Source organism: Sinohyriopsis cumingii, chromosome 5, assembly GCF_028554795.1.
Source record: "Sinohyriopsis cumingii isolate HCF-2022 chromosome 5, ASM2855479v2, whole genome shotgun sequence".
NCBI lineage: Eukaryota > Metazoa > Mollusca > Bivalvia > Unionida > Unionidae > Sinohyriopsis > Sinohyriopsis cumingii.
In genome coordinates, this window is record NC_142965.1 from 35,306,063 (window position 1) to 35,324,127 (window position 18,065).

The 18,065-nt window shown below is 34.9% G+C and overlaps 1 protein-coding gene across 1 annotated transcript in view; it reads right to left on the reverse strand.

The window, feature by feature from the left end:
• Positions 1-14,721: 14,721 nt before the first annotated feature.
• LOC149798930 (uncharacterized protein C5orf34-like) overlaps positions 14,722-18,065 on the reverse strand; it is a 78,374-nt gene continuing 75,030 nt past the window's right edge. Inside the window, exon 13 of the mRNA XM_089957843.1 lies at positions 14,722-17,694. Within this exon, the coding sequence (XP_089813969.1) occupies positions 17,192-17,694 (503 nt within the window). The 3' untranslated portion in view covers positions 14,722-17,191. The remainder of the gene's footprint in view (positions 17,695-18,065) is intronic.

Consider the following 18,065-nt stretch of genomic DNA (forward strand, 5'->3'; position numbering starts at 1 on the left):
TCAACGACAGCATCAACAGATCAATCGCTGATGATACAATAAGAAAGAAATTAGCCGGTTACAAACAGAGCGACAAAAAAAATGGTAACGAGTTTGATCCCAAACAAAGTTTGGATGTTGAATTTGTAATACAATTACAACAACAGCAGAATAATCACTGTGCGAGTTGTAATTGTTTATTGCTGTGGCAGTATTCGAAAAACGACCCAAGACAATTTACCGTAGATAGAATAGATAGCAGTCGCGGTCATACACGTGAAAATGTGATGTTGACCTGTCTTGAGTGTAACCGACGCAGGGGGGTTGCTGCAGTTATTTAAGTGATCGAGGTGGTAATTGTGTATCCGTGGGAATCACCTGAAGTTGCTCGCGTGTGAATCCACGCTGAGGAGCAGTTGAATCTAATCTGTAGATTGCGTTTCTCCCAGTTGATCTTGTTATGCTGGATATCTTATGTGTAGTAACACTCCATGTGGGATCGGTTGCTCTTTTTTTTCCTCCTTCGAGTTCGCCGGGTTCGTATAAATACCTAACGGTGACATTACCCAGCAGTGGGGACGCTAGCGTCCTTGGCCGAGCTGAAACATTTTGTTGCTGTTTTCCGCGCGTGTTGCCGCCTGGTATATATTTTTTTGCGATTGCATTTACAGGTCTCATGTTTGTTGTTCTGGTAATTTCATTATTCAGTGCGGCTATCACGTTTGGCAGTCTTGCAACCCATTCACGAGATCTCGTATCGTAAATGAATTCCCTCGCGTACTGGTATCCGAATAATCTCTCAGCGAGTGTTCTATTAAATCGCTCAACAATTGCCTGATCCCGATGAATTTCAGTATGTCCTCGTCGTATGGTAACGTTATGCTGCTTTGTCAGTGATGACACCGCGCCCTGAAATTCCTTGCCAGGATCAACTTGTAATAATCGTGGCCAGTTTAGAGGTCCTCGTTGATAAATTCGTTTAAACGCAGAGGCGACTTCAGCGGCTGTTTTAGTCGCTAACGGTTCTGCTTCTTTGTATCTACTAGCAACATCAACTACTGTTAGCGCGTATTTGTATGTTTTTCTACGGACAGTATCATGAGGCAGGAATAGTATGTCAGCCTGATGAACTTCATTGGGCACACTAACATCAAAATGTGCAAAGTTGATTTGTCGAGGTGGTGGTAAGTAGATTTGCCATATTGCTTGTTTTGATAGCCAATTTTTGGCAACCTCGCGTGTTACTGATGCCGCGTTGGCGAGTTTATTAATCGCTGAGTTACCTCTCCAGTATCCGGCCGGGGAATAATAAATCGCTTGCATTTTTATTTAATTATCCAGCGCCTAATGCTAATTTAGATTTCATCGCTGATCTTACTAACCAATTAGCGAGTGACTCCTTAAATGATTTATTTTTTATGGCGCTTAGTGCATGAATTAATTTCACATCCGCGATATGCCTGTCTTGTAGATCTTTACTTCGATAAGCAACATCATGTATGTGACACGCTGCGTCGATAGCGTTTATCGGATACTCTCCCGGTTTTGGTTTAGATTGTTCATCAAGTCTGATATCTAGTCGTGTCCCTGGACCGCAGTAATTGTATCCTGGGAGATGTTTTTCTCCGGGATACTTTGCCCAGGGAGTTCCGGGGAGCTTTCCAAGTTTGGCTGCAATGTCACCTCCGCTAAATTCTTGCTTTTTTTTTGAAATCTAAATTTTTTTGTGCCACATCGCGCACACTTACCAGAAAGTGCTTGTCTGTTATTTTTTGTTGTAATGGTTGTTATGTCGTTTGTAGGGGTTCGTGCCCGGCACTTCACACAATATAAATCCATAATTATTATTCCTTATATACAAATGGAAATTACAGATTTTTCTGCGACGCGAAGAAAGGAGCCAGTTAAGCATAATTCAGTGCTACCAAACTCTATCAGAATGATCATCATAGGACCGTCAGGATCGGGTAAAACGCAACTGCTGTTGAACATGATAATGAAGTGGATGAAGTGGGATAAGCTGTATTTGGTAGCTCCGTCTGTGGATGATCAACGTTGCTATGATGTTATAAAAGATTTTAATGAAAGTGCAAAAGCGCTGAGTGAAGACGGCGAGGAAGTAGTTGAATTTATCACTGATATCGAAGAAGCTCCCAGCGTTGAAGACCTTAACGGGGAAATAAATAACCTAGTAGTGTATGATGATGTGATGCTGGACAAGCAAAAAAATCCTGCAAGAATATTTTCCCGGGGTCGTCATAAAAACACCGATGTCATTTATGTTACTCAACGTTACACACAAATACCAAAGGTAATCAGGGATAACTGTAATCTTCTTGCTGTGTTTAATGGAGTTGATGTTCATACGCTGAGAAATATTCATCAAACCTGGTGTAGCGGCGATATGGATATTAATAAGTTTAAGAATTTCTTTAGTCGCGCTCAAAGAAACCCGCACGGATTTGTGACAATAAATTTACACGATCCCAGAACAAGATACCGTATTGGACTTGATACACTATTTGCAACATAAAAATGTTTTTCCTTGGAAACTCATTTCGTAGAGCAGCAGAGGGGGATGGACCCGACCCATGGATTTTTCAATAACGACCCCGCCACGGAAACTGTTTCAGATTTATTGAAGTAACCCAAGTTGTCAGTGCAAACTCAACGAGTTTGTCCCTGGAAACTCGAAAGTTTTCGGGGGACATTTTTTTTTTGTTTTGTATTCTGAATAGAAGGGTTTATTTCGTCAAAATCGAAGAATAGTTTCATAAAGGGTTTTTGTTTAAAAAGTTAGTTTCGGTCTGTTCTCCCCCTCTGCTGCTCCACCCATTAATGAATGCATTGTGGGTTGTGCCCTTATGTCGTTCATGCGCATGGGGCTACCATGGGATAGGATATTTTTCCCAATGGGATACTCATTAGCTATACTAATAAAAGTCATGCCCGTTTGATACATTTCTTTTACAGTTTTAAATAGAAAACATATAAGAATATTTTCTTCATGCTGGGATTGGCCTAGCTCTATTCCATGAATCTGGGTTCAACCCAGAATACACTCTTATGTGGGGATCAGCCTTGCATAGATTTAGTTAAGATGGCATCAGCAAAGAATACATTAGCATGCTGGGATCAGCCTAGCACATAGTCCACTTAAGCTGGAATCAGCCCAGAATACACCTAAATGCTGGGATCAGCCTAGCATAGATTTACTTGAAGATGGGATCAGCCCAGAATTTACTCAAATGCTCAGATCAGCCAAGCAGATTTTACTTGAGCTGGGATCAGCCTAGCACCAATTCTACTTGAGCTGGGATCAGCCCAGAATACACTGTAATGCTAGGATCAACCTAGCACTGATTGGGAATCAGTCCTTTACCTTCAGATTCTATCCCATGAATAGCCCTCACAGAGAGAGCCAAATATTTTCAAATTAAGTATTGATGCAATTTTTGTTATGAGTTTGATGTTTTAGAACAGTGGTAATAATGTATAGTGGCATGTTTGTGAGAAAGGGAGAGTGTGAGTGAGAGAGAGAGAGAGATAGACAAATGCATATACTCATGTAGCCTATATTTCTTACAATGCATGTATTAAATCATTTCTCGTACAATTCAGTATTGATTTGCTGTGCATAAATATATCATAGTCAAAGTCAATTCAATCCTGATCTTTAAATTCTCTGTACCATAAAATGTCATCAAAACACCATGATTCCCAGGCACAAAATTGTGTCAAGAAAAGAGGATGTCAGGTCTATTATAACATATAAGCACAGTCATACCCGTTTATACTGAATCACATCTTTAGGTTGATCTTGTCCAAAAATGTCCACATCAATTTTACTGCATGTATTTCTCAGGTGTGTATGCAATGATCTTCCAAGGAATATAGATGTGAGGCAGGAAATAAAGTTTATATCACCACTATGACCCCATTACCCAACAAATTACATGCTTATCCACCCCTCAAAAACTGCATATAAAAACTGAAAGCATCAATATCCACTCTCATGCAATTTATGCCTTATATTAATTTCAAAATTTGGCACATGATCATATTAGCAATATAACATCGCTGGATTATGTATCAACACGTACACATATTATATGATATATTAAATCTGGAAAGGTTTATAAGGGTAAGAAAAATATTACCATACTCAACATTATAACGTCATGGAGGGAAACAAAAGAAACAAATTTTCCCGCTTTGGTGCAAACTCACAACACAGTGCTCCACAGTCAGTGTGTGACACTTTATCCATTCGGCAGCAGTAAATATAGCAGGAAAACAATAAGTCAAGAAATTTGCCAAATATTATTCAAATGGTTTGAAACGCTTGAAAACAACCATCTTGTTCTGATTTGTAATTTGAAAAATACCTCATATTCCAGACATTATTTTACTTGAAATAAATCTACAACATGATGAAAGATTTTTTTTATCCTGGTCTAAAAGAATATCTTATCCTCATAAATTAAATGTAGGTTGAATACTCAAACACTTCCCTGCTAACCGCCACACACACATGCAGAAAAGGCATTAATGCCAGACTGAATTTAGGTCGTTAAGATGGCATATCATCCAGACCCAAACTAAGTAAGGATGTCAGAAGCATGCATACACAGACAGGTCCCATAGGACTTTTGCATTTGCAATATAATTGTGTTCTCCAATAAATGGCACATATATTGAACAATGAAGACAAAAAAATACAATGTTCTATTTTGACGGGGCATTTGAATATAAAAATACCAGACATATGGGCGTCCGGTGCCAAATCAGTACAGGGCAGGGATCAGGTCAAATCAATTCTGGATGAATAGCTGCCCTAGTTTAATGGTCAGTCCCTTACAGTACACAGGCAGTCAGAAGCGAGCTGGTTCAAGCTTGTGCATATTCAGCATCATGCATGTGCAATAACCGCTTACGGAATAAGCATGTTGTTCGCACTTCAGTGTAATTTCAGTTTTTTTGTTTGTTTAATTATGGATTGTCATTTAGAATTTAACTGCCCGTATCTTAGAGGATTAGTTTTCTTCTGTAATAGGATAAACCTAATGCTGTTGAGAGAAGCTGAAAATGTGTCTCTAATCAAGTCAGTGCACACATTAAGATTTCTTTGAATGCATAACGTAAAATTATTGCAATAGAAGCTGAACAACCTTTTCAAACACATCTATTACCTTTAAGAGATTAAATTTCCATTGTTCTAAAAATGAAGGACATTTAGACTGTTACTTAAATTCATGATTTGGCCAGTTGTTTTCACAGAAAAAATATTGTTGTGTCTCAACATTCATAGTTTGTAGCCGATTTGATATGGACAATAACTGGTAAACCACAAAATCAATTTACAGTGAGAAAAGCCTTACTGTGAAATAGACAATAACTGGTAAACCACAAAATCAATTTACAGTGAGAAAAGCCTTACTGTGAAATGGACAATAACTGGTAAACCACAAAATCAATTTACAGTGAGAAAAGCCTTACTGTGAAATAGACAATAACTGGTAAACCACAAAATCAATTTACAGTGAGAAAAGCCTTACTGTGAAATGGACGATAACTGGTAAACCACAAAATCAATTTACAGTGAGAAAAGCCTTACTGTGAAATGGACAATAATTGGTAAACCACAAATTCAATTTACAGTGAGAAAGGCCTTACTGTGAAATGGACAATAATTGGTAGGCCACAAAATCAATTTACAGTGAGAAAAGCCTTACTGTGAAATGGACAATAACTGGTAAACCACAAAATCAATTTACAGTGAGAAAAGCCTTACTGTGAAATGGACGATAACTGGTAAACCACAAAATCAATTTACAGTGAGAAAAGCCTTACTGTGAAATGGACGATAACTGGTAAACCACAAAATCAATTTACAGTGAGAAAAGCCTTACTGTGAAATGGACGATAACTGGTAAACCACAAAATCAATTTACAGTGAGAAAAGCCTTACTGTGAAATGGAAAATAACTGGTAAACCACAAAATCAATTTACAGTGAGAAAAGCCTTACTGTGAAATGGACGATAACTGGTAAACCACAAAATCAATTTACAGTGAGAAAAGCCTTACTGTGAAATGGACGATAACTGGTAAACCACAAAATCAATTTACAGTGAGAAAAGCCTTACTGTGAAATGGACAATAATTGGTAAACTACAAAATCAATTTACAGTGAGAAAAGCCTTACTGTGAAATGGACAATGATTGGTAGGCCACAAAATCAATTTACAGTGAGAAAAGCCTTACTGTGAAATGGACAATGATTGGCAAACCACAAAATCAATTTACAGTGAGAAAAGCCTTACTGTGAAATGGACAATAATTGGTAGGCCACAAAATCAATTTACAGTGAGAAAAGCCTTACTGTGAAATGGACGATAACTGGTAAACCACAAAATCAATTTACAGTGAGAAAAGCCTTACTGTGAAATGGACAATAACTGGTAGGCCACATACAAAAGTCAATTCACAGTGAGAAGTCTAACTCTGTATTGGCTGAAAATTGGTAAAATTGGTACCATATAATAGTCAATTAACAGCAACAAACCTATCTCTGAAATGACTAAAAATTGGTATGCCATATAAAAGTCTATGAACAGCAACAAGTCTATCTCTGAAATGACTGAAAATTGATATGCCACATAAAACGGTCATAAACAGCAACAAGTCTATCTCTGAAATGACTGAAAATTGATATGCCACATACAAATGTTTATAAACAGCAACATGCCTATCTCTAAAATGAATGAAAATTGGTACATCAAATAAATATAGTCAATTAACAATATCATGTTTATGTCCACATGTAGTGTAAACGGGGAAAATGTTTAAATTTTCCTGTTGCAAATTGATTCAGTAATTCTGGACAAAAAAATTTCATTGAGTTGATCCACATTTTGAAAACAACCAATTAAAATAATATATATAAATATATATTTTAATATTAGAGCTGACAAAGAAAAAAAAGGGCTATTCTAATTTTCTATTTATTGTAATATTTTATTATTTCAAGCCAAACTCATGCAAGAATCACACAGACAGTACATTTTATGACATAAAATAGAGTCTACAAGGTATATGTGACAAATTGACATGTTAAACTAACAGAATCCATTTAATAAAAAAATAATTACAACATTCGATGCTAAATACACCATATCAACTTATAAAAGATGTAGTGTCTATTTCACTCTTGAGTGGATCTAGGTTTGCAACCTCTTTTACAATTCATTTATCAATTCTTAAATTCAAGATGACAATCACAACTGTCATCAATATGCACAATCAAATTTAAAATTTCATTCTGCTCCAAAATATAAAAAAACACAACAACATACCTCATCAACACATCATTAATTTTAAATGGTCTTACCATAGGATGATGTTTGATTCTTTCCTTAATTACAACTGATCAACATGTATTTGGGCCACAACACCCATCAGGATTGTAAAAATAGTTATATAGCACAATGTCCAGCACAAGTAATTTTGAAAATTTGACTTGTCTGCAATACAAGTCACACGGGTCATATAAGCATTAAACACTATTTCAGTAATGGGTGTCATTTTTTAGAATTTGAGTCTACATACCTTTAAGTGGCAAGTATTCACTTCATTTGGATTCGTGTACATCCACATTCCTTTGGAAGGTCATTATTCAAATGCCCCAAGAGATGCATGCAGCAAAGTCAATGTTAAAGTATGTAAACATTTTTGGACGAAATGAACCTAAAGGTGTGATCAGTACAATCTGGATTGAATGCTGCATGCCATGATGTCACAATGAAAGCTAAGCAAATTTCATACTACCCTATACTGTGACGATTCCACTCGATGTACTCTTATTTTGACCCAAGTTTAGTACATGGCCACCATAGCGATAGATAATTTGCATCTGGAAGTTTCTTGGTGTCAGTTATGGTGCAGTGGATTCAATAATCTGGACTGAACAGACTTGGGTTAATGAAAATTAGTGTTAAATTTAAAAGAACAATTTATGTTTAATTTAACATTAGTAAATGTGCATACATGACCCATGTGACTTGTACTATAAATCTAAACAACGTGTAACTTGTACCATTTGTGACAGAAATTACTTACAATACAGGCATATTTTTGCTGAAGGCCAAGTAAACAAGCGCTAACTTTTTGTGTGAGTAATGAGTTAATGTATAGCTTTAATACAGCATGCTGTCTAACTTTAAAAATTGCACATGCCCAGGACAAAACTCATGCCAAAAGGCTTTTCTTTCACAATACATCTGTTTCAGGTTTTGGGACAATGAAATTTATACAGCCCTGACAGGACCTACCTTTATGTTGGGTATGGTAAATGTCAATTAACTGCTGCATGAAAAATATTACAATGAATTTATGTCAAATATTCTCCCCATGGGCACACATGTAGTAATTCCCGATTTTCTAGGGTAATCAATTTTTATATTCCTAGTTCCTGGTGTGTTGAGATATTTCAATAAATTGCACTTTCTGAGCCTCCAAAAATAGGATGAGAGCCTTGCCTAAATGGAATATGTAGAGAGCTAAGTCTTCTTAACATTTCTTAAGTAAACAGAAATTCCTTGAGGAGACAGATGCTCTACTGGCTCAAAATATTTCCAGGAATTTAAGATCTGACCATTTCTTCCTGAATTAATTTTTGATATTCTTCAGTGATAAGATATTCAAATTAGCTGTGATAAACATGCTGAATATCAACTTCGCCCCATTTTCATTTAGGGCAAATCAGACATCATAGGAGTCATCTTGTGAAAACCCCATGTCAATATGAAGTTCTATATAGGAGAGTAACAAAACCATCTTTGATATTCTTCAGGGGTCATGTTAGACTTGAACTTTAGGGAGAAGTGATTTCTCTCTTTATGGACAGAATAGAAGTGACAGCTGACCTGGGAGAAGTGAAACCAAAGCAAGAAACACAATATATATATATATATATATATATATATATATATATATATATATATACACACACACACACACACACGCAGTGTGAACCCACCATAATGCGCAACGAGATAAAGGGAATTCAGATATAATGCAGTTATGGTGTGGCTCCCAAAATTTTGTATATTCATTCGCACATGAAAATGTATTTTTTGTTCAAAGTATGTGAAACAGTGTATAAAAAACATATTATCATTTTGGGGAAGATATGTGAAACAGTGTATAAAAAATGTATTATCATTTTGGGGAAGAGATCACGTATGAATTCGAATGTAATATGAATGTGGCATATTTTTCTCATAGGGGAAAAAAAATTTTTTTTTAAAGTACGAGAAATAGTGGGTACAACGTTTATTATCATTGTGGGGAAGAGTTTGCATATAAATTTTAATATAATACGATCGTGTCGTAGCTTCTGAAATTTAACAATTTCACCAGGTTCTTGAAGTTTTATGCCAAAATAAAGTGTTGTAAATGTTACTTATTACTGATCCATGAGTAAAGCCAGTAAGTCGTCTTTGTGATTGTCTTCAATCAATTCGTTGCTATAATTATAGCCAACATGAGTTTCTTCTTTAACTGCATACACAACCAAGCAGCAGACAATACAGTGGTTGATAAAAGATTTTCACAATTTAATAAACATAAAAAAAAATGAAAACATGTTTGATGGGCTTGGCGGTTTTATTAGACGCAATCAGTTGACCAGTAAATAATGTCCACTTTATTAGCTGGAAATCGAAAGGGTATGAAATTGTATATGCATTCAGCTTAAAATTTTTTATAAAAGTGACTTGTGACCATTGCAGGCCTACTGCACTTAGTTCTCGGGTTTTACATGTGTATGGTGTTTGCTTATGAACTCGTTATTAATTTCCTACTTTTTTATAAAAATATTTTACCATTATGGAAAAGCAAGTTTACAAATGGAAGTCGTTCTCTGCACTTTGTTTCAATGATTAGTGTAGTACTTTTCACACATTTCTTTCCATAGTCACAAAATCTGAAGAAAAAGTTATATGCATGCTGAAAGCATGTGTTGATTGTTAATTATTCTTGCTGTTGTCGTTTGAACAAACAGGTGTACAAGCGTTAATTATTGGAAATTTACAATGGATAAATGTACATGGAAACGCATATGAGAAAATTTTAGCAGTATGAAATTTGTACTGACACTGTTCATAGACCCTGGAAAGTAATGAACTGTACATGTGCTTCGTCTTTCTAAACCTAATTTTGTTGTTAATTTTTCCCATTGAATTCAGACACATAATGATCCGTGACAAAATTATTGAATAGTTTAAATATGTATGTAATTTTTGCAATGAAATTACATGCATTGTGGATTAAATGCAAGCATCGACGGTACAAAATCAGATGGCAAGTAAATGGTGTTAATGCTCTGTTCATGCTGTATATTAGACAATGAATTCAGATACAATGATCTGGGACAAAATTATTGAATATTGAAAATCTGTGTGCAATTTTTCAATGGAATTACTTGCATTATGGATGAACTACATGCCACGACGGCACAAGAGTAAATGGTGTTGACGCCCTATTCATCATATACATTAGACATGAATACACGTATATGTGCCAAAGAGTTGTTCTCTAAAAAAGTAAAATACTGCAAAGCCTGCATTAATGTGACCCCGCTATTAATATGATCAAATTTTTGGACCTCAATTATCGCGTTATAGCAGAATTTCACTGTATATATATATATATATATATATATATATATATATATATATATATATATGTGTGTGTGTGTGTGTGTGTGTGTGTTTTTTTTTCTGTTTTTCCTTCTCTTATTTGCATTATGTTCTTTATTTTTCAGTATGCATTTAGCATTGGTTTAAGTAATACTTTACTTTCAAGTTCAAAAATCTGTGTCATATATTACAAATACATTCTGTATGTGTATAAAAATTATCATATTCATACCCACTGTATTCATACTTAAAAGTATGCATATTTGGATGGAGAGATACATGCAGTGTATTTTGGCCCAGACTAGAAACTATACATTGTAATTAACTTTAACTGACAGGAGTAGAGAGACTGCAGTATTGTAATTGCAATTTAGTAAAAATGTTTATATCAACTAACACTTAAACAATTAATTTTTTGTTGTTGCTTCTAACAGTCGCAAAGAGCTGCACTACTTTGAAGCAATCCTTGTAATTTGTACAATAAAGCAAATGTACAAGTGTCTCATTACTGCAGGTAAAACATCACTATAACTATTAACAGACAACAAATTGGACATTACAGTCAATATATGAATGAACTAGACCCTTTTTTTAACAATATTGACACAACCAAGAACATGTATGGCATCATGTAAGGGCATCTAATTTTAGAAAGAGGGATTTTCTTAATATAACCACTCACCTCCTACCTTTCAAACTGATTTTATACAGAAAATAACACAACCAATACAGTTCAAATTTTAATTTTTGTTGTTAAATTAGAAAGGTCTAATATGTTTAAGTTTTAAAACAGAAGTTGGTATGTTTTCATCATCAAATGGAAGATCAAACTTGCAGAAACCAGGTAGTGATAAATTGATTGATATAGGGTTAATGAGCAGTCAGCTATAAAAACACATGCCTGTGAAGGTGCAAGAATTTGTGAGGTGCAACTGATATCAACACAGCATACAATAAATTTGCCTTGGGCTACAACATAAGACTGACAGAGCTACCCAACTATGGTGAGGAAACATCTAAAAAGTCATAAACTACTGTCACTTTTTGTATGTCTAAAAAATCACAGGGTGAAGTCATTTTCACTTTCCTAATAAAAGAAGGTGAAGCTTACATTTTTAGGTAACTTAGTTGCCCACTTAGCCTGATAGTGGGACCCCTAATTCTTCAGTGATAAGATTTTCAAATCAGCTGCTGTGATGGACATACTGGATGTACACTGGGCACTCTTTTTCAATTAAGATTTGACTAGACATCATAATAATTCTGACGAAAACCCTTAAGTCAATATGACTTTCTGCTTAGGAGAGTAGAGATAACAAGATTTTCAAGATGTCCACTGTGGCAGGCACATTGAATATCTGAATGGCACCATTAGAATCAACTAGACACCATAAGAAGTTGTTTAGTAAAACTTCCATCTTGATACAAGCATCCAGTCAGGAGTAGTGATAATAATATATTCATCTCAGACCATCTAGACATCATAAGAAGTCTTCCTGAAAAAGAAGCCCTGGCAATATAAAATTTAAGTCGGAAGATATAGCCATAATAAAATTTTCAAGATTCTGTGACAGCCACATTGGACATCAGAATGGCACCAATTTCATTTAGAACCAACTAAATATCATAAAAAGTCTCAGTGAAATTCTCATATCAATATGACCATCCAATGAGTAATAACAAGATTTTGATGATGGCCACAGTGATGGCCATATTAGATGTCTGTGCAACACTGTACTGATTAAGGACTAGACCATGGGATGAATATGTGTATGTTCAGTTTCATGTCAATCATCCAAGTAATTTCGGAGTATTTGTGATAACAATTTGTGTTATAATGGAGCATGCTATAGTGGGGTCACATTGTACTTCATTTTTAGTAACTTCCCTTCTGACCATAACTGAAATAACTTCACAACTTGGTTTAAAGATTTCTTGCTAACATGACAATTAATTAATCCATTAGAAAAAAAATCTTGAACTATTTTATCCATTCCAACATCATTCCAAACAATACTCACTATATAACTGAAACAATACAGGAATCTCACAAAATGTGTAAATAGTCCACCTGCTTAATGTACAATATTTTTTAATAGTTACCTTTCAACAAATGATTTTATAAGTACCATAGATATTTTGATTGTGCCCCCCTACAAAATCAAATATACAAAACATTTTATGAAATTTCAAATGTAATAAATGGGAACTGGAAATCTGTATAACAGAACTCCATGAAATATCTATCACCCTGACTAAATGTAATTAACAGTGCATTATCAAAGTAGCATATAAAAAAATTGTTCCATTTGCTGTATACATTAACAGGAAACAAATAGGGTTTCTGGTAACTGTTTAACAGTAACAGTAAAACAGCTGTTTTTTGTCCAAAATCAAAAAACAGTAAACAACTTTTTTTTCTCTAACTGTTTGACTGTTTCTAATGGACATTCAGACATTGGATTTTGATGCTCTCAAAACTCTTCTGAAGGCAATGGAACCTGTGAAACTTGCTGTTGAGAATCTAAGTTGAGAAGACGCAACGTTGATCAGTGCTGACACAATTTTAGAATTCATGTTCAACAAGCTCTCTAACCTGAATAATGACATTAGTACCAAGCTCATGGAAAATTTGAAGTGTCGCTTTGAAGAGCGATTGAACAATGATGTCATGAACCTCCTGCGCAGTCTCAAAGATCCATCTGTCGTCCCGTCAAAAACTATGCTAAATTTTCCAGGAAATCTAGCGTCGTGTCTATTTTAAGTCAACGATGTAGAAGATGTCATCGAACAGTCGTCAAATGATGCTGAAAGTGTGAACTTGTCTCTTCAAGATGAATTTGTTGCTTCAAAAAGATGGATCATCAATTGCACTTGGAGGGCAAGACAGTTTCAAATAGCTCAAGTCCGAATTCACGCTCTTCAGGAACTCTGGCCAGCGCACTGAAAATCTCTAGAAATTGTACAACGCAATTCTATCCATTAAACCGACACCAACGGACGCTGAAAGAGTTTTTTCGGTCTGTACGAATTTCTGTACAAAATTAAGATCGCGTCTCTCAGACAAGTCGCTTAATGCACTTGTATTCTTGAAATATTATTACAAGAAGTAAAAATGCATTAATTTAGAACTTATCACGAAAGATATATAATAAAACGGTGTTCATCACAAAAATAAGCTATTGACTGTAAAATTAGTGAAAATATGGAAAAAACAGTAAAAACAGCTGTTAACAGCTGTTTTTTGAAAACTGAAAACAGTAAACAGCTGTTTTTCAAAAATGACTGTTTTTCAGAAACCCTAGAAACAAAGGGCATTGTACATAAACTAATTGTAATGAAGCATGAAAAATTCAGATTTTTTAAAACCGAGGATTTCATGTATTTTGTTTGGAGTCTTGTCATATGTATGCCCAGATAGGATTCATGTTTGCTTAACTGCATCCTTACAGGAATAGTTTGGTTTAAGTGAGTGGTTCCCCTGAACACTGTAGGATATATTACTTGCGCAATTTCACATTTTTACAACTTTGATATGTTTTAATAAATCTGGACAACCTGCATATATGTCCTCTGTCCATAACCATGATTTTTCTGGAAGAAAAAGGTTGATTTAAAATAAATATCTATGCTTATTAGTGGGTATGCATTCTTTTCGTATCAGAGTGGTCCATGGTTGGACATGCTGGCAATTCTAACTATGATGCTCACGTGTGCTGTTGTTGTTGTTGTTGTTGTTGTAGGGTTTAACACCATTTTTCAGCATGCAATAGACCCCTTTCAAATCTGAGATTTTAAGTACAGCAAAAACACCAATTTTTCCCAAACCACAAAAAGTGACAGTGAAATAATTCACAGCATAAAATATTATAATCATAAAATTAAGATTTTCTACTGTAATAATACATGTTACCACCAAGCTGTATACACTGCAGTTAGGCACACAAACAACATTCACTCAAAGATGCATAGCTGCCAACCCCCAGGTACAAAAATACTGACTGCTTATGACAAAAAGACTGGTTTTCAGGAACAAATACTGATTTTTAAAATTTTAATGCATATGTAACTATTGGCAACATTCACAACCATCAGGAAAGTAGGAGAGTATCTTCCTTAATAATTTAATATCAAAGATGCATGTGTTGCACTCTTGCACCTTCTGAATGGACATTGTTCCAATCGGGTGCCTATTTAGAAGGTGTAAGATTGCAATACACCACAGGGTGTTTATAGAAGCCTTTTCCACACCTTGTTTTTTTTCCAATCATTATCAATTCCAATGTATCATCTTTCACTGATGAGCTCAATTCCATGTGATTTTCTTACTGAATTGTTTTCATTCAAGCACATGAGTAATCCTATGCGATTTTACTGTCTGGAAAACGTGTGAAATAAATCGCCAGCAACACTAGTAACTGAAAGAGGAAGGTTCATTTCTAAAAGAATTTTTAATCAACTGATTTTCAATCATATTACATCAAGGTTCTCTCTGATATTTATATAAGTCGTAAGTTCAGGCTGAGTTGTTGATGATCAAGCAGCAAGCTAATGTTTATTAGCTTTTTCATACTATTGTATGTCATGGGCACTGTCATGTCCAACAGCAAAATCACATTACGCAATTTACAAAACATAAAGTTTTCTCCTTTACTAGATGGTTTCACAAACCTAAACAAGACGGTACAATTGTCCTTTTAATTCTGTTTTCTTTTCTTTCCAGGAAAAAAAACTGAATATTTTGCTTTCCTTTTTGATGCGATTAGAAGATAAATGTTACAAAGATGAAATACAGTTATAGCTGCAATTGTCTGCGCAATCCAATATGGCAGTTAAAGAAAGGCATGGCAGCCTCGATTTCGAATGAACCAATCATATTAAATTTAAACAATGGTTGCTTGCTGCAACATACTTTGTATTACAAAAGTTCTCCTAATGCTAGCATATACTTTGGACATCATAAGGCAAATAAAAGGAGATTACATACCTCACTATAATGAACTCCTTGTTACAGCTTTTAAACTGGTGTACACCCTCTATTACTAATACTGTACAAGTTAAAATGATTATAATTTTCATATTGTAAAACTGAATGAAATGTACAGCAAGTAAAATTATGCCATTCAATTTTGACCATGTTAACAGAGAACATAAAATAGATTTGTTACTTTATACTAATCCTGGGGAACATAAATTTTACGAGTTTTGAGAAGGAAAAGTTTATGAATTGATTATCAGAGAAATTATTATTAATTTTTTCAGTTTAATCTACACGTAGGACTTTTCCAGAATACGGGTATGAAAGCTGTCAAGTCTAGGTCAGAAAGCACTTTTCCCCAAGAATCCATCTAATATCAAATTTTAATCTGATTTGTCAAAACAGAACATATAAATTATACCAACCCATATATACACTGTAAACAATGAAAAATAAGTGCATTCCAAGAACTCTCACTCCTCTATTTCTGGAACAGTCCTTAGTTACATAAAGCCATTTCTGTTAATTAATGTTGTTTGATTCAAGAAAGACAAATGTAACTGGAAAAAGAAAACTGAGGCCAGGATTTAATCACAGTCAGGTCAGGCACACATACCATAAGAAAACAAAATTCAAACCAGCTAGAAACATCAGTAAGTGACCATCACACCTTATTCATTGCACTCTTTCCCCTAATTACTTTGAACAAGAACCCTAAACTAAATCTCACCCACAATTACCCCTCAGAGCTGTTATAACATCAATAAAGTAACACATCCTACTAATGGTATCGAGAAAGTGCATAATGTAATTAGGAATGGAAAGCACAGCTGCAGCATGGGATCTAAACCATGACCATACGTAACAAAGTCATGAACGGATACAGGAGTACTTCATAGAGAATGATGCTCTAATGTTTAAAAGAATTTCCCGGAATCTAGGATAACAATGTTTCTTCGTTTAACTGTGTGCTGAAGCCATATCTGATATTCTTTACAAGATTTTCAAATTGGGCACTTTTGTGACAATACTGTATCTCAGATCAGCATCATTTTCATTTATGATCATCATTATAAGTCTTTGGTAAAAACATTTCAATATCAATCAGCATTCATTCAGAAAGTACGAAATGGGCCTCACAAAATGTGTCAGCAGGTCACTGTTTGTACACCCCTAACTAGGTCTTGTTTGTAAAGTTTCATGGCAATCCTTCAAGTAGCTTTGGACGAGTAAGTGACAACAAATTTGTACCAATGGATTGTCAAAAGACCATCCCGAAAATTCTTCTTTTCTATAATGAAAAGTGCTAATAAATATTGTAAATTCAAGTACTTTTAAGGGTATGCATTTTTGTAGAGTTGCAAAAATGACATTTCATCAGTACTTTATTTCACGGATTGGGGATGGGATCCTATTGATTTTTCTTCAGAATCTTCACCATTCATTTTGTCTTTTAATCCATGGTTCGAAGCAATCACAAATTCAAATTGGTATCCATAAAAAATAGTGACTTTATAATAATCCGATTGCCTTTATCCATTCTGTTTCTCAAGAATGTGGTCAATATCTTTAATAACATTAGATGTTTTAAGTAAAGCCTCTCTCACGGCATTGAATCCATTCATCATGTCAAATTGGGACTGGGTTGAGTGTGTGCCTATTGTTGATCCCTGATTGAAATACTGCCCTTCTGGTCTTAAATAATGCTCTATGTGATTCAAGGTGCCAACTGGTGGAACAACTGGGTCCTTGAGTGCATATGTATGTAGTACTGATACTCTGTTTTTATCAACATTATAAGAATTAGATAAAGTTCCTTGATTACCAACAACTGAGTAAACATATCTTGCTTCATCTGTTTTAGCGCTACCCTTCAGACTTGTTCCATAAATATTTTGCGAATATGTCTTAGAATCTTGGCAATGGCTGTGACCAGTCTGGAATTTCTGACTGGTTTCCTGAAATTCACCTTGAAGTTTGTCATTCTTATGTTTTACTGCACCAGCCTGCTTCTTTAATGTATTATCAACAATATCTGCAACAGCGTTAAGGACAGTCCATGGTTTATTCTTATATCAAGAAATCAATGCGCATAACAGAAGTACAAGCCTGCAATAAAGGTTACTTTTAAGCACTCAGCTTAGGCACCTTAAAGTTAACTATTACAGAAATAACCTAATTTAAGCTACATCCTGCACTGACATGCCATTCTCAATTCCTAGAACTGGCTTTTATTTGATACCTTCCCATCTGACTGTAATATCACATTTCAATATTTCTGGTCATTTATTTAGATTCCAAATAGGATTGAAAAGCCATGTGCATTATAAATATTTTTTCAAACATCAATTAAATGACATCATACTGGATACCTGTTTGCAATTAGTTGCACAATGCATCATTTGA